At 57.1% G+C, this 21059-nt stretch overlaps 1 protein-coding gene across 2 annotated transcripts in view; it reads right to left on the minus strand.

Annotated features, from left to right (window-relative positions):
* MYO15A (myosin XVA) overlaps positions 1-21059 on the minus strand; it is a 71002-nt gene that overhangs the window by 48929 nt on the left and 1014 nt on the right. Inside the window, exons 2-7 of one of the 2 annotated variants that reach the window (XM_024234893.3) lie at positions 7775-11575; positions 5619-5701; positions 4953-5016; positions 3853-3962; positions 3488-3562; positions 3188-3278 (exon numbers count right to left, since the gene is read on the minus strand). In XM_024234893.3, coding sequence (XP_024090661.3) covers positions 3188-3278; positions 3488-3562; positions 3853-3962; positions 4953-5016; positions 5619-5701; positions 7775-11356 — 4005 coding nt within the window. In that variant the 5' untranslated portion in view covers positions 11357-11575. Of the gene's footprint in view, positions 1-3183; positions 3279-3487; positions 3563-3852; positions 3963-4952; positions 5017-5618; positions 5702-7774; positions 11576-21059 lie in introns of those variants that run through there. The other variant, XM_024234894.3, reaches the window with a different exon arrangement.

The raw sequence follows: 21059 nt of genomic DNA on the forward strand, positions 1-21059 counted from the left end.
CATTGGCAAACTCTCTATTTTCTTGGGTATTGTCGTCTCCCCACTAGAATGTCAAATCCTACAGGCACGGATCTACTGTTTGCACATCTCTGAGTCCCCAGCATCTACACAGACCTGGTGCTTAGTAGGCTCTCAAAAATATCTGCTAAAGGGATGGAAAAAGGAATAGCATCGGCTGGGCATGGTGGCTCACGCCTGTAATTCCAGGAGTTTGGGAGGCTGAGGTGGGCAGATCACGAGGCCCGGAGATGGAGACTATCCTGACCAACATGGTGAAACCCTGTCTCTACTAAAAATACAAAAAATTAGCCATGCGTGGTGGTAGGCGCCTGTAGTCCCAGCTACTTGGGAGGCTGAGGCAGGAGAACTGCTTGAACCCGGGAGGCAGAGGTTGCAGTGAGCCAAGATCGCACCACTGCACTCCAGCCTGGTGACAGAGTGAGACTGTCTAAAAAAAAAAAACAAAAACAAAAACAAAAAACAAAAGGAATAGCATCTTATGGGCAGAGCTGCCCAGGGGTGACCATGGCTGATCACAAGCTCCCACCTATATAAGCACCTACTGTGTGCCAGACACATTGCCCTGAAAACGCCATTGTTAACAATCCCATGAGGTAGGTACTAACATCACCCTTGTTTTGTAGATTAGGAAACTGAAGCTTAGAGAGGTGAAATGACATGCTCAGGGACTCCAGAGTCCACTCGAGTGATGAGCATGGGCCTAGTGTGTACGTGGCACTTTCTTCAGCTGAGGCACTTCCTCAGGATAATCTTTTAGGGAAGAAGCGAAGGAGGTCCAGTCACCACAGAAACAATACCTGTAATTTTGGGGATGGGGCCAGTTCCCTCCATCTGTCCCATTTAGTCCAGGAAATACTGCACCCATTGCATAAAGGAGTAAACTGAGGTCCAGAGAGGGATGGGGGCTGGCCTGTGATTACTCAATGAGTCAAGGTCTGCCTGGGCTTTCCCGTGTACTATCCCTTAGTCTGGGAAGCCCTTGAGGACAGGTTGGCTGCTTCTCTGTTCCCGGTGCCCAGCATACAGCAGGGCATAAAGCCAGCGGATGGAGTGGGTGAACACCAGAGGGGTGGAACCTGTGGTCCAGGCCTCAGCCAGTCAGGGCAGAGCATTCCCATGCTATGTGATTGGTTCCACTGAGGACACATGACCAAAACTTGCCCAGTGAGACGGAGCTCTGAATGTTTCATTTCTGAAATGTTGGGAGGGTTGATCATTATGGTGCCAGCTTGCTGACCAATGGGAGACAGATTGAGGATGATGCCTATACATGGGGGAGGGTGGAGCCAAGACAAGAGACATTGTTTAAGATTCTGGATCCAGCCACGCCTAAAACTGAACTGGACTGTTTGATTATCTGAGGAGGGAAGAGCCATGTCTAGGAAAGGAGCCCCATGGTCATCACAGCTGGCAGGCATATCCTCACACATTCTGTGTGCCTGGCACACAGAAACTCCCAGACTCAGCCACATCCACAGCTCCATTCGTCCTCCCTGACAGCTCTCTGCCATGGACTGCAAATCTCAGCTCCTGCACCAGCTCACTGCTCCCTTCTTAGGCCTCAGTGTTCCCATCTATAAATGGATGCAAATGTGCCTACCTCCCAGAGTTGCCGTAAAGCTCCAGTGTGATGATAACTGAAGGAACCCAGCACGGTGCCTGGCCACAGGAGGTGCACAAGGTACACTTACTTCTTTCCCTGCCTACCTACCTAGTCATTCCACGAGTCTGACCTGAATGGTTTTGAAAACTGCTTGGAGCAAGGGATGATCTGTTTGGTCATCAGGAGGCCTGGGCTAGGATGGGAGAGCCTGGCAGGCCAAGGCAGGCATCAGAGGGGGCCAGGCCAGGCTGAAACCTGACTGCAAAGCCTGAGCAGCCCCCACCTATGCCCCCAGGATCACCTTGCTGGGCTCGCCCCTGGCTAGGACATTGTGCCATGTGCAAACCTTTGTGGGCCCCAGGGTTGGGGAAGTCTGGCTCTGTGGTTCTGGAGTCTGAGCTGGCAGGCCAGCCCCACCTTCTCCTGAGCTCCAGGCTGGTGGTACATCCATCACCTCCCTGCCATCTCTGTGTAGATGCCTAGCAGACACCTCTTCTCAACAAACCTGCTCCTACTCCACTGCCCAGCCTGCCTCCATGCTGCCTGTGGCACAGACCGAATGTCTGGGGTCACGCTCCGACACTTCTCCCTCTCACACCCCAGTCTGTCTTCTCTGTAGGTTGCTGGCTGGCTTTGACCTGTACCTGGACCCAACCTGCTTGCACCTCAAGGTGCAGGTGCTCCTCCCTCTGCCTCTTCACTGTTCCCCTAGACATTCCCAGACATTCTCGGTACAGCCTACACTGACCACCACACTATGATTGCAACCCCCAACACTCGCCACCCTTCTCTTCACTTTTTCCCTCCACAACTCACCACCTACCCTTTCACATACACATAATTTACTTATATAAGTGTGTATATATATATATATATATATATATACATATATGTATATTTTTTTCTTCCCACCTCCACCACTAGAATGAAGTTCCCATGAGGGTGTGGACATTTGCCTGAGTTGCCGCTACCCCTCCCCAGTGCCCAGCCTGGGCCTGGCACACAGTAGGTCTTCAGTAGATCTTTACTGAGGGAACGGATGCAGTTCTACCATTCTCAGGCTCAGAGGGCTTAGCACTGTCTTTGTCAGCAAAGCTCCAATCCTTCAGACTCTGGCCTGGCATCTACTGCCTCCCCCACCCCACCCCTAACCCACACTCAGGCCTGCCCTGCCTCTTGACCGCTGGGGGCTGCATAGCTTCTGGGTGTGAGAATATGGTGGCCCCAGGGCCATGACCAGGAAGGTGAGGTCAGGTAGGAGAGATGGGATGACTCCCCTTCCCTATGTGGACTCCCCTTCCCTATGTGGTCTCCACTCTGAACTGGACCCGGAGGGCTGGAACCAGGAGTTGCCACGGAAACACAGGCAGGCAGGAACTCTCACCCCTCAGGCACACCCCTGGGACGGGTGGCAGAAAAAGCAGCCCTGGGCAAGGCCCCCTTCTGGAACTCAGCCTCCTCATCTTCCTAGTGGGCCAAGGAGCCTTGCCTCTTGGGGAGTACATGAGGTGTGCTTATCAAAGGGTGTTCAGCCTAGGGTCCTGGGGAGACAGGTAGACTCACCTGCTGCATGACATCCCGTTTCTGGTTCATGGCGGCCAGGTAGCGCAGAATCAGCTTGGTGGCCTCAGTTTTGCCAGAGCCGCTCTCTCCACTGACCAAGCAAAGGGGCAGAGTGAGCTCCAACCTTTCACTGCCTCTTCTGGGGCACCCTGACTCCCATCATGAAGCAAGAGGATATGTACGGTGGGCCAACCCAGAGGTACCAGGCAATCTTCCAAGGTCCCACAGCAGTTCTGGCCAGATGCAGGCCTGCTACCTAAGGTCCCCCATTTATCCCCCACATAAAGGCAGCCCACTCACCTGATGATTATGCACTGGTTCTGTTTGGCATCGAGCATTTTGGCGAAGGCGAGATTTGCAATAGCAAAGAGGTGCCTGGGGAGACAGGTCATTAGAGCTGGCCCCTGCCTCTAAGCTCCCAAACCTCCCAGGGATTGGGCAGGGAGCATCCGTATCCAGCCAAACAGCCAATCCTGGTCTGAACCACAGTGGCCTCCAACCTGTAGCTGCGGCCCTGCCTGGGGAAAGACTGTCAGATTGAGTAGGTGGGCTGCCTTTCCCCATTACCTCTGACTCATGGCTGAGGTGCAGCCGGGATTCAGGCTCCCAGAGCAGGGGAAAGAGGGGCCCAAGAGATCCCAGGGCAGCGCCCCAGAGACACTCACGGGGGATTCTCTCCCAGGGCCCGTCCGTTGTACTGCTGCACCTGCTCCGGCCCATAGATTCCAAACATTTGGTATGGGTTCACCGACACCAGAATGCTCCCAATGTATGTCTGCTGGGCAGATGGTGGCCTCAGTGTCATGGCTCCTTGCAGACCTCTATGTCCCTCCCTCCCCCATGCTGGGAGCCTGGCTCCCTGTTTCCATCCGGACAGATATCTGGCTGCCTGGACTCAGGATTCCCATCTAGAGCCCTCTGCCAGCTAGCTGGGCTATGTGCTCTAACAGTGGAATCTCAGGCACTGCACCAGGCTGAGCTGAGAGGAGTCTGGAGTGAGCAAAACCCCACAGCCACGATCCTGGGTGGGCTCCTGCCTACTTCATTTGTTCAAGGTTGGGCCCAAGCTCCAGGAACTTTTGGCTCCTGCTGAGGGCAAACCTCCACTGCCTAGAGTGAGGAGTTGGGGAACTCAGGGGATCCTGATGTGGCCAGAGCCCTTCTGGGTGTCCTTGTCTTCCACAGTGGCACTGAGCCCCTGGCCCTCTGTTCTGTCATTCTCAGGTCAGAGGCTCCCCTCCAACCCCTCTGGCCGTCCCCACTCTGGGGTCCAGGTCTATGGATTCTAGGACTGGAAGTTCTATCTGTCACCCAGGCTAGAGTGCAGTGGCGCGATCTCCGCTCACTGCAAGCTCTGCCTCCTGGGGTTCATGCCATTCTCCTGCCTCAGCCTCCCAAGTAGCTGGGACTACAGGTGTGCACCACCTACACCTGGCTAATTTTTTTTTTTTTTTTTTGTATTTTTAGTAGAGACGGGGTTTCACCATGTTAGCCAGGATGGTCTCGATCTCCTGACCTTGTGATCCGCCTGCCTCGGCCTCCCAAAGTGCTGGGATTACAAGCGTGAGCCACTGCGCTCGGCCTCTGGCATCCACCATTCTAAGACTGTGTTTTAAGACTTCAGATTTTAGTTCTAGGCTCTGGCATTCTAGGCAGAGGCCACAGGGGCTCAGGCCCACAAGAGAAATCTGTGCGTCCCACCCGGCCCCAGGAGGCAGCTGCCTTCCTGACCTAGGTCCAGGGCAGGGCCAGCCCCAGGCCTTACATAGATGAGGTTCCGTTCAAATCTCATCTTGAGGTTGGACAGCACAGTGGTTTCCTGGAGGTCTCTAGAAGGGCACAGAGAGAAGCCGTCAGTGCCCCCAGGGCTGGTTCTTGTATGGGTCTCCCTCCCCAACTCAGTGCAGTGCCTTGATCAGATAGGCCTGAATTCAAGTCCTATTTCTGACTCCAACCAGCTAGGAGACCTTGGGCAAATTACTTCCCCGTTCTGTGCCTGTTTCTTCATTTGTCCAATGGGTATGATAATCATTGTACCTACTTCATTGGGGGCTTGGGGGATACTCTTATGTAATCACCGTGATTAGATAATGATGCTGACCAACACAGTCCTCATGTTTTGAGTACCTCCAATGTGCTGGCATCCTCACAACAGCCATCCCACTCCCATTTTGTGGATGAGAAACTGAGGTGCAGAGAAACAAAGCGATTTGTGCAACGTCTGCCAGCTGGTGAGTGGTGGGGCTAGGATTAGAACCAAAGTCCGTCTAACTCACAAAGCACACCACATTTAGTCTTTGTGACACTTCATGACTGAGCCTCTGAAAATGTCCTGGGAGGTGAGAGGCAACTGCAGGAGGAGCCGCTCTGACTGGGGGGGGGGGGACCCCACGGTGACCCCTTGCTGAGCCCGCCGGCCCTGCCCACTCACTCCAGCTGCGTCATGTCCTCCACACCATCCTCCCTGTGCTGCTCACGGAACCGCATGGATGGCAGGTTGCGGATGGAGTGCATCTGTGTGAGAGAGAGGCTGTGTCTGCAGGTCGAAGGGCACTCCCCTCCCCCACTGGCCCCCGGCTTGGTCATACCTGGGGCCTGCTACCATTGTTGGAGAGGGAACCCCAAGGCCAGGTGGGTCCTGCAGGTCTCCTCATTACAGAATGCTGTGGCCCCCAGAACCTGTATGCGGCCCTCACACATGAGACACACACATGCCCTCAGTGCCCAGGCAGGCGCTCCCATGAGCTCCCAAGTGTCCTGCCCTGGGGGGTGAGCAAAGGTATGTGCAGGTACATGGGTGCACGGGTCAGCTCCCTCCCAACCGCAGCTCTTCCAGCACCAGCAGACCCCACATGCTGGCTTGTGTGACAACTCAAAGGACACTTGTGACCTGGTGCATGGGGCCTCTAGGAGGGCAGAGATGGAGACTGTTACTTAGCACCACACCCCCATGCTCATCCCGGGGAAAATGTGTGGACACCTGCATATGGACCCACACTCAATGGCATTTACAGCTCATACAACTCCCAGGCACACAGGTGTTCCTGTAGGCCTGTGGGCACATACGCAGGCCTGTGGGGCCTGGCTGGAGGCACACAGTGTGCAGGCACATGCTGTACCTGTCCACTTGGCACATATATCTGGGCGCACAGCTGGGTCCCTCCCTACCCTAGGGGTCTAGCGAATGGAAATCCTGATGCCACCTTTGGGCTGCAGGGTCTCCTCTGTGAGCACACGTCTGTGCACATGGGCAGAGGGTGGGCAAACAACCCTGACCCCCAGGGATGCCACATCTGCTCAGACCTCATACACTAGCTTTCGTCATTTGGCCGTGGTAAACACTTGCACACATGCTCAGGCATGCAGGCCTGTGCAGGATCCACATGACTGGGAGCACACATGTGTACATCCTCAGCCTTTCCAATCCCAGCTGCACCCTGAGCAGGCAAGGAAAGAGGACACCAGGAGGGAGCCCTGCATGCCTGTCACTGGACTGCTAAGTAGGGCACAGCGAGTATCACCCTTTCGGCCCTGGCCTCTGGCCCACCCATCTGCCCACGTGCTTGCCAGCAGCCACAGACCCTGAATAATTCAGCCACTCACGTATTCCAGGGTGAGGAGGGCCCAGGCATCCTTGCCCCTCACCCCTAGGCGCCCTGCGCCCCGCTCCCGCAACGCTGCAGCCCACACAGCGCGGGGCACCCGCCGCCGGGGCCAGGGCCCCCCCAGCAGCCAGGCTGCCCCAGTTGCCATTGTTGGGACCGGCTGGCTGCCTGCTCCGCCAGGCACGGTCTGCAGAGGCTGAGACGCACCCGCTGCCCCTGCTTGCCCCGCCCACCACCCCGGCATCCCGAGAGAGGCTCCGGTGACCACGCACCTCGGCCAAGGGCCACCCAGCATCAGGCTCGAGTTCCGCCTTGAGTGTGGTAGCCAGGCATGGGCTGGGCACCCCTCCGAAGGGCTGCCTACCCTGCACCCCACATGGGGTTCCAGAAGGACTCCTGGTTCAGTTTTCCCTCTGTGCAATGAGGAGTCTGGAAGTTTGGATCCTGAGCCCCTCACCCTGACCTATTCCAGAATCCTGCAGCCCAGGGGACTTCAAAGGGCAGCAAAAACCCTGAGGAAAGATGAGGCTTTAATTTGGGGGAGGGTCAGTAGGAGGCAGGAGGAACCGCACAGACCTGGATGTGCGGTGGAACAGGATGGATAGGGATGTCCGGCAGTTTCACATCTGGCTTGGCCAAAATCTCTGAGGGGAAGTTAGGGGCCAGACCTGTCATCCAGATTGGATCAGGGCAGGGCTGCCCAGGGCCCAAGCTGAATATGAACAAAGATCCTTCCCCAGAGTGACCTGGAAGCAGTTTCCCACGTCTCTGTCCTGTGCCTGCCTGTGTTGGGCATCCCCTTGTTCAACCCTCCAGAGGTTCTGGGAGGTCCAGGCTGTTCTCCCCAACTTACAGACCCAGAGACTGAGGCCCCAGCAAGCAGCCTCTCTCCAAGGTTGCACAGGGCTCCTCAGGCTGTCTCTCTTGTCTTGTTTCCTAGGCCAGAACCCTCAAACCCTCCCTGTAATCTGTGCCTCCATACCTTGTTCCGCCAGCTTGGGGGGCCAACCTCCTCCCAGGAGCCCCCAAGGGACAGGCAGGCGGCTCCAGGGCCCAGGTGGCAGGACTGGGGATGGGTGTGTACTCGTGGCCAGGGTCCACAGGCATCTGCCCGAAGCCAGAGGCAGGACCAGCGAAGACTACAGGCTCTCGGCTTGGGGTCCTGGGTTGGCTGGACTTGAGGCTTCAGGGTTGCAGGCCCAACTCGCTGGAAAGAGCTCAGCTTCTGCACACGAGGCATGACCACAGCAAAACGCCCAGGGGCTGCCTGGCGCCGCTCACCCCTCTTGGGCAGGGGCTCTGGGGCCCTGATGGGTGCCAAGGGGGCTGCGGCTTGGGGCAGTGTCCCCCAGCGGTGCCATGGTGGCCATGTGGCCCTGGTCTGGTCACACGCAGCCAGTGGGTATGAGAGGCTGGGCCTTAATGTCTTTTGCTCTGGGAGGACATCTTTGGGGAGAGTGACATCCTTGGGAGGTGTCGGGGTTGGAGGCTTGGTCTCTGCTGGCAGCTGGGGGTCCCCCAGGGTGGCCTCTTCTTCAGGCTTCTCAGGGGTTGGGCCAGCTGATTTGGTGAGCTGTCCAGGCCCGGGCTCATGGTGTCTGCCCAGGAAGACCCTGGTCATATCAGCAGCTGGATCCTCAGGCTGGAGAGTGGGGGATGGCACAGGGCCCAGGAGCTGGAGAAAGGGGTTTTCCCGCACAGGGGGTGGCCTGGAAAAGCCTCGGCGGCTGCCTGCACCTCCTGGCCAGGGGGAGGGTGGGCGTTGGGTGGGAGGCATGTCCACGTCCCAGGTGGGGGCCAGTGGGGGCACGGTCCAGGGCGTCTCTGAGTCCTCGGGTTCTCGCGGGCTCTCCCGGTGTTCCAGGGGCGCCCGCCAGGCCCCGGACCTGGGCGGTCGGTGGAAGGGCGGGCGCACTCGCGGCTTCACAGCCCGAGTGGGCGGCTCGCTGAGGCGCCGCCACGTGTGCGGGAGGCGCGAGGGCAGGTTCAGGGAGCGGCGCCGCGGGCTGTGGCCCAGCCCCGGGGGCGGCGAGGGCGGCCTGGGTGAGCCCGGCAGCGGCGAGCCAGGTGGGCCCAGGCGCCCAGCGGCTCGGCGTGGGGCTGGGGACTCCTGCAGCGAGCGAGCTGGGGGCGGGAAGGGCGGCTGGAAGGGGCCCGTGTGCAAGGGCAGCTGAGGCGACGGGGGCGCCAAGGGTGAGCAGTAGCCGAGGCCTGGCGGGCTCCTCAGCGAGGGCTGGGGCGAGGCCAGCGGTGACCAGGCTCGCCTCCGCGACGCCCGTGGGGAGGCCCCGGGGAAGCCAAAGGCCGCCCCTCTCCGGCGGGAGCCCCTGAACGAGGGTCGGGGCCCGGGGAAGGCTAGTAGGTCGGGAGGCACCTCCGGGCTCACGGCAGGGGGCTCCACGAAGGCCCACCAGCTGGCCTGCGGCGCCGGGGGCACGTGCGCTGGGGCGGCCCAGGGCGGCGGGTGGCGGCGGAGGGAGCCATAGGGCGAGGCCGGCCGGGGCAGGCCCGAGAGCGCCGGGGAGAGCGGCGGCGCGGGCGGGGGCCCGGGGCTGGGGGGCCGCGGGGGCACGGGCGGAGACAAGAGCGCGCTCCAGTGGGAGAGGGTCCTGGGCGCGGGCTGTGGCGCGGGCGGGCGGCGCGCGTCGTTGCTGCTGCGAGCGCGCGGCTGGGCCCTCCTCAGCACGATGGGCGTGCCGGGCTTCTCTGGGTCCATGCCAGCCAGCTTGTAGCCGAAGCGTTTGTAGGCCGCCTCCCTGACCGCAGGGCCGCCCGCCCGGGCCTTCTGGCTGCCCCTGAGCCGCGCGATGGGCTTCTTCTCCGACAGCGTCTTCTTGAGGAACCGCGCCAGCGAGGTGGCAGGGCGAGGCGCGGGGCGGCCAAACTCCGGGCCGAAGCCCAGGCCCTGGTGGGCGCCGAAGGCCGACAGCGCGCGCTGGAGGTTGCGCTGGCGCGGCGTGAGAAAGCCCCAGAAAGGGGGGCCGTAGGGCACAGCGGACACCGGGGGCAGCTCCTCGTCGTCCTCTTCTTCGTCCGCATCCCCCAAGGGTAGAGGAATGTCCAGAGAGGGTGGCAGGGGCACCTCCAGCTTCTCCTTCCCAAACAGCTTCACCTGGGGTCGCGGGAAGAGGCGGAACTTGCGGATGAGGGACAGCTTGGACCTGGCGGGCTTATCCATGCCTTGCTGCTCGAAGAAGGCGGCGCTGGGCAGGCGAAAGGAGGTCCCCTGACGCTCCCCGCCCGCGTCCTCCGGCTCCTCCAGCTCGGCGATGTCATCCATGGCGTGGGCATACGGGTTGTGGGGCGACGGGATGGGCGGTGGTACCCAGGGGTACACAAAGGCCGAGGCCGACTCCTCCGGGTAAAAATAGGGCACCTCGGGGGGGTAGATGGCCTCGTCCCCACCGCCATATACGCCTTCGGCATAGGGGACGGTGTAGGGGACCCCGTAGGGATCAAAGTAGGGTACATCGTAGGGACTGTGGTACGGGAGGTCATAGGGTGGGTATGGCGCGTCGTACGGCGCATAGGGATCCAGGTAGTAGCCATATGGGTGCGCCTCGCCCTCGTACCCATCGTGGTAGCTGTAAGGAGACGAGTACCCCGATGGGGGCGCATATGGGGGTTCGTAATCGTCATAGCCGTAGCCGTAGGTGTACCCCGGATCAAAGGGGCCACCGTAATAGTCGGGGTGGTAGTAGTCGTAGGGGTCCTCGGGCGGGTACCCGTAGTAGTGGTCGCCGTAGGGTGGCCAGGCCGGGCTGTAGGGGCCGAGGCCCGGCAGGTAGGGTTCCTGCTCCTCGTAGCGGTGGAGTGACTGCCGATCGTAGTAGTCGTCGCCGTCGCGGTGATAGTCATAATACTCGCCCAGGTCCTGGAAGCCCTCAAGCCCGTACAGCGACTTGCGGGAGCCCGAGTGATGGAAGGGGGCCTCGTCCTCGAAGGGCAGGAAGCCCAGGGGCTCGCCTGACGCGTAGATGCTGCGGCTGCGGGGGAACCTTCGGAGCCGGCCCCCGGGCCGCAGGATCTCGGCACCCGACGGGAAGGGGAGTTTGCGGGAACCCATGCGGGAGCTCGAGCGCTGCAGCCAGGCGTCTACTGTGGCCTGTTCGCTGCCCGACTCCTCGGCCTTCTTGAGGAGGAACTTTTTTGTGAGCCAGTTGATGGCCGTGGACGCCTTGCTGAGTGACCGGGCGCGCGGCCGCAGGCGGCCGTAGCCACGGCGGCCTGGGAAGCGGATCACCATGAAGGACGGCTTCTTGCCCTTCATCGCCCGCTTCTTCTTGCCCATGCGCATCTGCGTCATGAGCTTCGACGTGGACTTGAGCACGGTGCGGGCCTTCTTCTTGCGCTTGGTCTTCTGGGGGCCGGTGTGGAGGCCCCAGAAGAAGGCTGAAGCGCTGCGGAACTGGCCCTTCTTGGAGATCTTGGGTGTACGATCGCGGAAGCCCATGAACAGCCGCGACGTCCCCTTCAGGCTCCGTTTGGGCTTCTCCGGCTCCGGTGCCTTCTTCCCCTTCTTCCCTTTCTTGGCTTTCTTCTCCTCATCTTCCTCCTTCGCCATGGTGGCTGCCTGCTCTCTACCGGGCCTGGGGCCGGTGTCACGGGCTCAGGGACTTGGAGACACAGGGACCTGCTCGGTCTCCTGCCCGCGGCTGGACACGCAGCCTCCTTGGGCTAGGAGCAGACCGGACTGGCCCCGGGTGGCGTGGGGAGGGCCGAGCCAGGATTCCGGGAGGGCGGATCCATAATTCATCTCCTCTAGAGCGCCTTGGGTTTCACCCTAGAGCAGTAGTGGAAAGTGCGTGGGTGTTGTTTACCGGGATGGGGAAGCCTGCCTATGAGGCCTGTGCTGGGGGAGACATTCTGGCCTCGGAGTCGTCATGGCAACATCAGTGCTCATCCTGGTTAGGCCCTCCCTGGGCCACAGCTGGCTCAACCCCATGAAGGGAGCCCTTGGGTCACTTTGGCTTCACAGAGGAAGACATTGAGCCACAGAGATGGGATGCCACCTGCCCTAAATCACTAGCACACCTGCACTGGGCCAGAAGTGGGGCCCAGGGTGGGATGGTCAAAGCCCACCAAGTCATCTTGGAGGAGAACTTTGAACTCTCTAGGTCCTAGGCAAGGGAGGAGGGGAACGGGCAGAGCAGGTGCTGGGCTGCGGTCAGTGTAATGGGAGCTGGCTGGCTCTCAGGAGCTGAATAATACATGGGGTGGGGAGCCAGGCTGCCGGCTCAGAAGGCAGGGCAAGGAGGGGTGTTTCAGTGGAACTCCACTTGTGTGTGTGTGTGTGTGTGTTGTGGGGGCAGGCAGGAGTAGAGAGGCAGAAATGGAGGGTGGGTCAGGCCTGGCTCTGACCCTAGGCTCTGTCACTGACTGGCTGTGTGAGTCCAGGAAAGTCCTTGTCCTCTCTGGGCCTCAGTTTCCTCTGAAGAATGGGAGTGATAAGCTACGCCCCGTCTCCTTCAGCAAAAGGAAGCAAGATCTGATGGAGCTGCTGGGTAACTGGAGATGCCTCCTACTGGCTCCTTTCTGGGGTCCCTGCCTAGCCCTGTCCTCTCCTCTTACTTTCTGCCCTGCCTCAGTAGGCTGTGGCCATGTGGTTCCTACCTTCTCTGGGCATAGCTGATTGCTTCATATGGCCTGACCTAAGGCTGCATGTCCAAAGTCTGGTTGGTGGCCAGTCTCACTCACTTTTGAGAATGTGCACTAAAAGAGGTAGGGGGTGGGAAAAACTGGGCAGGCCAGCGGGGGTGGGGAGTGGCAGCTCTGAGACCTGAAGCCTCAGAACCAGCTCTCCTCCTCCTCTTCCTCCTCAAGATGGACTTCAGTTAACATCAAGCTCCCTACTCACTGAACTCCGGTTCAGTCTTTTGGTCCCAGAGCTAATTCTTTGGTTGTTTAAGGTTTAGCATAGGAGACCCCAGAGCAGCAAGGTTCTGGCCCTGGTTCTGCCACTTGCCAGCTCCACACCCTCAGATCAGTGGCTTCAGAGCCTCAACGTGTTCAGCTGTGAAACAGGCACAGGGTGAGGCCTTCCCAGGCAAGTGGCAGGAGCAGAGAGGGGACCATGCAGCAGGTGAGGTCTCCCCCTCTCTGTCTGCCTCTTCCCCCTGCTCACTTTCTCTGGCTCTTCACTTTCCTCTTCTTCCTGCTCCTCCTCCCCAAGATTCACCTGGAGCCAGTCAGTGCCCAGTCACTCAGAGGAGTTGCACCAGGGGCTGTTGGTGCCTGGTGCAGGTAGTCTCACAGGGATGGGGAGTGGGGCTTGATGGAAACCAGAGAAATTGGATGGAGGGCTTTTGGAGTGAGTTAGGGGATACGTGCAGGAAGTGGGCCTCCTGCAGAGCAGGAGTTTGAGGGGCTGCCCACTCTCCCTTCTGTTTTTGGGCAGTGGCTCTTGCCCGCTTGAGGAAAAATGAAGGACAGGGGCAATGTTCTTTCTTTTTTTTTTTTTTGAGACAGAGGAGTCTCGCTCTGTTGCCCAGGTTGGAGGGCAGTGGTGCAATCTTGGCTCACTGCAACCTCTGCCTCCCGGGTTCAAGTAATTCTTGTGCCTCAGTCTCCCAAATATCTTGGATTACAGGCATGTGCCACCACGTCTGGCCAATTTTGTATTTTTAGTAGAGACGGTTTTTACCATGTTGGCCGGGATGGTCTCAAACTCCTGATCCACCAACCTTGGCCTCCCAAAGTGCTGAGATTACAGATGTGAGCCACGGCGTCCAGCTGAGACATTCTTTCTGAGCCTGGAGATATCAACACCTGCCCCAGCTCCTCTTAGAGCCAGTTTCCAGAGTGAGGCCCCAGTCAGGTATGTTGCACAGTAGTCTCATGGTACTCTCACAGCAGGTCTGTGAGATATGAGCTATTAGTATATCCATTCTCCAGATGAGGAAACTCAGACTCAAAAGGTGAAGGGACTTGCTTGAGGCCACCTGGCTTGGAAAGGTAGAACCCAGGCCTGGCTGGGTCCAGAGCTATCTCCCTTACTAGGTCCTTCTGCCCACTGAGCTCCTGGGTCATCACTGGGTTTAGAGCAGCTTAGGACACTGGGCAGAGCCAGGAGCATAGTTGTGCTCACCCCAGAACCTGCTCCTGCCTGGAGGGGGAGGGCCCTGACCAAGCCACTGGGCAAACCAGAGCCCAGCTGGGCCTCCAACAGGCACCAAGGCCTCTCCAGTGCTTGCCCACCACTATCCCAACCTGGATTCCTCAGTCAGCCTGGCCCCTTTCCCTAAGGGTCCTGTAGCCAGCATTTACTCACTCACCCATTCATTCAAAAGCCTCTGTGGGAAGTGTGCTGCATGCTAGGCACCGTCTAAGTGCTGGGACACAGCTGTGAACAAAACAGAGAAAAACCCTGCCCTCATGCAGTTACCATATGTGGGTGGAGAGAAAGCCAATAAACATGGAAAATCAGTAACAGATAATGGGGCATAAGTGCTGTGGAAGGGACAGCAAGAAGTGGGGGTATGACCTTAAACAGGAAGTCACGGAAGGCCTAGTGGCTATGGGGCCATGGAGAGAGCCTGTGGGCAGTGCACAGTCCCAAGCAGGTGGAGGAGCAGCCAGGCCAGGTGGCTGGAGGGCAGTGGGGGTGCACTGGGTGGTGAGGTCAGAGTTCAGGGGCACACATGCAGGGCCTGTGGGCCACAATGAGGGCTTGGCTTCGACTGCCAGTGAGGCAGTAGCCGTGGGAGGAGGGTTTTGGCAGAGAAGGGATGGAATTCGACCCCAGTCTTTTTTTTTTTTTTTTTTTTTTTGAGACAGAGTCTCGCTGTGTTGCTCAGGCTGGAGTGCAATGGTGCGATCTTGGCTCACGGCAACCTCTGCCTCCCAGGTTTAAGCAATTCTCCTGCCTCAGCTTCCCAAGAAACTGGGATTACAGGCGCACACCACCACGCCCAGCTAATTTTGTATTTTTAGTAGAGACAGGGTTTCACCATGTTGGCCAGGCTGGTTTCAAACTCCTGACCTCAGGTAATCTGCCTGCCTCGACCTCCCAAAGTGTTGGGATTACATCCGTGAGCCACCAAGCCTAGCCTCGACCTCAGTCTTAATAGCAGCCTCTACTGCTATGGGAGAAGTGGCTGCAGGAGTGAGGGTGAAGGCAGGGAGGCCAGCATGGAAGCTTCCATGGAGGTCCTCCTGCACTAGGCTGCCAGAGGTTAAAGTGTGGAGAAGTGGTAGGATGCTGGGGACATGTGGCAGGTAGGACTGACAGGATTTGATGATGGGGATGGGGCAGGGTGCAGGAATGGCTCCCAAGTTTCCTTACTGAACATCAGGGAGAATGGAGAGGCCGTCAGGTCATTGGCCAGGATGAGGAAGGCTGCAGGCAGAGCAAATTGAGGAGGTAGGGTCCAGGATCCAGCTTTGGGCACTAGGCATTGCTGGGGGGCCATCACAGCCATCAGGGCTGGTGACATCAGTTAGGGAGTCATTGGCATCTAGATGGCGTTGAAGCCACAGCTCTGGAGGATGACACCAGGGAATGAGTATAGAGGGAAGAAAGGCCACGGAATGAGCCGCAGGGCTGCAGTGCTTAGGAACCAAGGAAGCAGTGAGTGAGCACCACAAAGCCAGCCAGAGGAGGAGGTGGAGGCCCAGGAGGGAGTGGGGTCCTGGGGGCTGCGCAGGAGGGCGGGACTGCTATGACAGATGGGACTGCTATGACAGATGGGCATGTCAGTCGAGAATGGAGAGCTAATGGATGCAGCTCCTTAGAGCTCCAGGGGTGACTGTGACAAGAATGGTCCCAGTACAGTGGCAGGGGCAAAGGAAGTTACACCTGATGGAAGAGGTTTCAAGAAAGACAGAACCAGGGCCAGGTGGAGTGGCTCATGCCTGTAATCCCAGCACTTTGGGAGGCCAAGGCGGGTGGATCATATGAGGTCAAGAGTTTGAGACCAGCCTGACCAACATGGTGAAACCTCATTTCTACTAAAAATACAAAAATTAGCTGGGTGTGGTGGCGCATGCCTGTAATCCTAGCTACTTAGGAGGCTGAGGCAGGAGAATCACTTGAACCTGGGAGGCGGAGGTTGCAGTGAGCCAAGATGAAGCCATTGCACTCCAGCCTGGGCGACAAGAGCAAAAACTCCGTCTCAAAAAAAAAAAAAAAAAAAGACAGGAATGTGGTGGTCACAGGGCGGGCCCACTTGTGAGCATACTAAAACCACAGCATTGCACATTTTGATGGGTGAATTGTATGGAGTGCGGATTATATATTGATTGTTTTAAAAAAGAAAAAGGACAAGAGGGAGGGAGGGAAGGAAGGACACAAGTAATCCACCCCTGGGGATCTCTCTTACACGTCCTTATGGGTAAGGACACACAAACAGAGCTGCTCGTTGCTGCAGTACACCACAATGCATTCCAGGATGGAACACAGCACAGCTATAACAAGGAATGTGGACGATCTCTGTGTCCTGATAGGGAGCGATCTCAAGGACCTGCTAGTGCAGGAAGCAGGCTGCAGAACAGCCTGTTGACTACAGTGTTTACTGAGGCATTTCTGTAGGAAGTGTGTGTGTGTGTGTGTGTGTGTGTGTGTGTGTCAGGGGAGGTGGTAAGAATATAAGTTTGTATTCTTATGTTTGCTTTTTTTTTTTTTTTTTTTTTTTGAGACAGTCTCACTCTGTCAACTGGGCTGGAGAGCAGTGGTGCAATCTCAGCTCACTGCAACCTCCACCTCCTAGGCCTCAGCTTCCTGAGTAGCTGGAATTACAGGCATGCACCACCATGCCTGACTAATTTTTGTATTTTTAGTAGAGACAGGGTTTTGCCATGTTGGCTGGGCTGGTCTTGAACTCCTGGCCTCAAGTGATCTGCCCACCTCATCCTCCCAAAGTGCTGGGATTATAGGTGTGAACCACCATGCTCAGCTTTTATTTGCTTTTTTATTTCTGTGTTAGAAATACTGCAGCCAGGAGCAGTGGCTCATGCCTGGGCACTTTGAGAGGCTGAGATGGGAGGAGCCCAGAAGTTAGAAACTAGTCTAGGCAATATAACGAGACCCTGTCCCTAGATAACAAACTGAAAAATTACAGGTGGCAAGCACCTGTAGGCCCAGCTACTCAGGAGGCTGAAGTGGGAGGATCGCTTGAGCCAGGATTTTGAGGCTGCAGTGAGCCGTGATCATGCCACTGCACTCCATCCTCTGACACAGAGCAAGACTCTGTGTCAAAACAAACAAAAGAAATACAGCGCCAGGTTTGGTGGCTCACACCTGTAATCCTAGCACTTTGGGAGGCCGAGGCGGGCTGACTGCCTGAGCTCAGGAGTTCGAGACCAGCCTGGGCAACACGGTGAAACCCCATCTCTACTAAAATGCAAAAAAATTAGCTGGGCATAGCAGTGTGCACCTGTAGTCCTAGCTACTTGGGAGGCTGAGGCAGGAGAATTTCTTGAACCCGTGAGGCGGAGGTTGCAGTGAGCTGAGATCATGCCACTGCACTCCGGTCCAGGCGACAGAGTGAGACTCCATTTCAAAAAAAAAAAAAAAAAAAAAAAAAAAAGAAATACAGCAAAAGATACACAAGAAATTAATGAGAATAGTTATCTCACTGTAAATCTTTCTATATTAGTTTGATTTTTGATCCATATGAATGCATTTCTGTAAAAAAGTGTAAATGTGGGCCAGGCACGCTGGCTCACACCTGTAGTCTCAGCACTTCGGGAGGCTGAGGCAGGTGGATCACTCGAAGCTAGGAGTTCAAGACCAGCCCAGACAATATGGCAAAACCCTGTCTCTACTAAAAATACAAAAATCAGCCCAACATGGTGGTGCACACCTGTAATCCCAGCTACAGGTGTGCACAGTGTGGTGGCTGAGGCAGAAGAATCACTTGAACTCAGGATGTGGAGGTTGCAGTGAGCCGAGATCGCACCACCGCAATCCAGCCTGGGTGATGGTGGGAGACTCTGTCCCCCGCCCCCACCCCCCAAAAAAGTGTAAATGGGAAAATGGAAATAAAAAGGGATTGGAGACTGAGTGGAAACACCACTTTAGAGGGGCTCTCAGGAAGAATGTCAGGGACCTGAGATGTCACAGGTCCAACCCCACCCCCATCCCAGCGCCATGTAACATTTGTTACATTTGTTGAAAGTGAGGCACAGAGAGGTCAGAGACTTGCTGGGGAGAAGCAGGGCAGGGCTGGCCCTTCAGGCCCAAGAGCACCTCCCAGAGCCATACCTTCTGTCTGCCCCAAGTAGGGGAGCCTTGTCTGTCTGTCTGTCCAGAAGAAAGGCTGAGAGGCCACCATTCTCTAGTGGGCTTGCCCAAGTCCTGCCTCAAACCCCCAGGCAGGCATCTTTCCACTGCAAAGCCCCATTGTCCAGATGAAGAACCTGCCTTTCAGAGAGGCAAGCCCAGCTCTAGCCCAGGGGACGTGGAGCCCAGTAGCTCAGAGCTCTGGGTCAGATCTCATTCCTCTCCTCGATCTGACCCATAGCAAGTCATGCAGCCTCAGCTTTGGAGTCTCCTCATCTGTGAGCGTAGATGCCTCCCCTACCAGGGCTGACCTGGGCATTACATGAGATAGCGGAGAGCCGGGCACAGTGGCTGGCCTGGGCAAGCAGCTGTTGTTATGACTGCCAACATTGTTGCTACAGGCTGCTGCCTGTCTGCTCTGAGTGAGGAAGTCTGGGTGACTGCTGGCAGCAAGTCCTGCCCACCTGACCCCTCCTGGTCTCTGGGTCCCAGGCTTGACCTCAGGCTACCCCTTCTCTGGTAGGTTCCAGGTCCTGCCTTCCTCTCAGGGTCTCCATCCTCTGTGCAGGCACAGATCGGGTGTCAGGGAGCAAGTCTCTCATTCATTCATTCCTTAAATATTACTTGTGCATTAGTTGTGCATCTGTTATGTGCCAAGCACTGTGCAGGGCACTTGGGGTTTGCAGAGTTGAGTGGAACCAGGCATGATCTCTGCTCTCATGGAGCTCCCTGTGTTGTAGGGAACACAGACTTTGTTTTTTTTTTTTTTTTCTTTTGAGACAGGGTCTGGTTCCATCACTCAGGCTGGAGTGCAGTAACATAATCACAGCTCACTGCAGCCTCAAGCTCCCAGGCTCAAGCAATCCTCCCACCTCAGCTGCCCAAGCAGCTGAGACTACAGGTGTGTGCTACCACACCTGGCTAATGTTCTTTTGTTTTTTTGTAGAGACAGGGTCCCACTATGTTGCCCAGGATGGTCTTGAACTCCCTGCCCCCAGGCAATATTCCTGCCTCAGCCTCCCAAAGTGTTGGGATTACAGGTATGAGCCACCGTGCCCATCCTGGATGCAGACTTTAAGCAAAGAGTCACAGCAACAAGAAGAGCTGTGAAGGTCAGGGCATGACCCCCAGATGCCCAAACACTGCACTGGAGGTCCAGGAAGATTCTCCTGACAAGGCAACCCTGAGCCAAGATCTGAAGGATAAGAGGGAGCTTATAACATGGAAGAAGGAACAGTATTCCTGGCAGGTGGAACAGCATGTGCAAAGGCCTGGTGATAAGAGGGGCTTCAAGGACAGTCCTATGGCTGGAGCAGAGTGATTGAGGGCATGTGAAATGAGAGGTGGCCAGGGTGGCAGGCAGAGACTAGCCCAATGGCCGTGGAAGGGATGGGACTTTGGTCACTGTTCCGCATTTGCAGATGTTTACTATGTGCCAGGCTTGGTACTAAATGCTTTTCTGGAATATCTCACTAGATTCTCAGATAGATGAAGGGCTTGATCTTAGATAGGTTAGATCCCTCAGCCGACAGCCCACAGTGAGGAAGCCATGGGGACTGTGTCCCTGACTGCAAGACCTGTGCTCAGAACGGCCAGGCCACACAGAGCTCAACTCTCACTACAACCTCCTGAAGTCGGTGTGATTACTCTTCCCACTTTACAGATGAGGACATGGGCCCAGAGAGGTTATGTGAGTGACACAGCTTGAAGGTGGAGTTGAGCCTGGGCAGTCTGGCTTCAGAGTGTCCACATTCTCAACCACTGCCTCACACGGCTTCTTAGAAAATATTATAAAAAGAAGCTCGGGCTGCTATGTGGAAAAGAATGGAGAGGGGACAATGACACAGCTGGGAGCATGCTGTGATGGAGTACAGTGGACACATTCAGGATGAGGTGAAACAGGCTGGCCCTGGTGAGAGGCTAGATGGGGCTGGGATGAGGGTGGAGCCAAGTAGACCTGGGGTTGGCTTGGTGCAGCTGGCAGGTGCGGGGAGTGTCTCTGAGGTGAGGCCAGGGGGTATGGGAACGCCATGTTTGGTCTGGGACACGGTGGGCTTGGGATGGCTACAGGACAGTGCAGTGGAGAGTCAAAAAGGCTGCTCGGACCCATGTCTGGCGAGATGGAAGCTGGAGGTCAGGTGAGCTGTCTAGGAGAGGGACAGAGTGGGAAGGAGAGGGTCTCGACTCGGCTTTCTTGCCAAAGGAGGGTTCCGAAATGAGAAACTGTGGAATCTAAGCTGCAGAGGAAGAAAGATGGAGAATGAGTGAATGCACAGGTGTGGGACAGACAGATGAATATTCATGTCTTTGGCTCCTATGTACCTGAGTCTTCTAAAGCTGCAGGCCATATTACCCCCGGGAGGCTGCAGGGATGCCAGCCGGGAGATGAATGCAACTCTGCTGCCTGGGCATGGGCCTGAGTGAGGGTGCAGACCCCTGCCTGTGATCATCAGGGAGGGTGAGTGATGAGAACAAGGTGGCTGACAGGGTGAGGCCCAAGCCTGGAGCTTACCCAGGTGTGGGGGTGGGAGGGTCAGAGACCTTTGGGGGGTCTTAGGGAGTTTTCGCAGCCCTAAGGGCACCGAAAGCTGCCACTTCACACTGACCTGGGCATACGCAGCTGCAGGATCCCTCGCTCGCTCTCTCACAAGCAAATGTAGACTGTACAACCATCCTGACCACAGATCCAGAAAGCCCAGGACATAACAGAATCGTAGTGCCTGCCCTGATCCACGCGCACACAGACCTAACCCAGGAACAAGCCCACCCACGGTGAGGAACATGCGGCCCAGTAGCTGGAGCCTCTCACCTGAGCCCTTACTGCCTGAGGACCCCCAGCCTCTGGCCTCATTTCCCACCCTTTGCCAGCCAGCCTTGGGGACAGAACAGGCCTGGATCTAATCCAAGGTCTGGACTCACCCTGATACCCTGTGAACTCAAGGCCTTCCCTACCTCACCGTGGGCCCAGAGCCCCTTCCTGTAAAGTGGAAGTGGGAATGGCCACCAGCCAGGCAGAAACCCTCACTTAGGGCCTCATGGCCAGGCA

Source organism: Pongo abelii, chromosome 19, assembly GCF_028885655.2.
Source record: "Pongo abelii isolate AG06213 chromosome 19, NHGRI_mPonAbe1-v2.0_pri, whole genome shotgun sequence".
NCBI classification, from domain to species: domain Eukaryota; kingdom Metazoa; phylum Chordata; class Mammalia; order Primates; family Hominidae; genus Pongo; species Pongo abelii.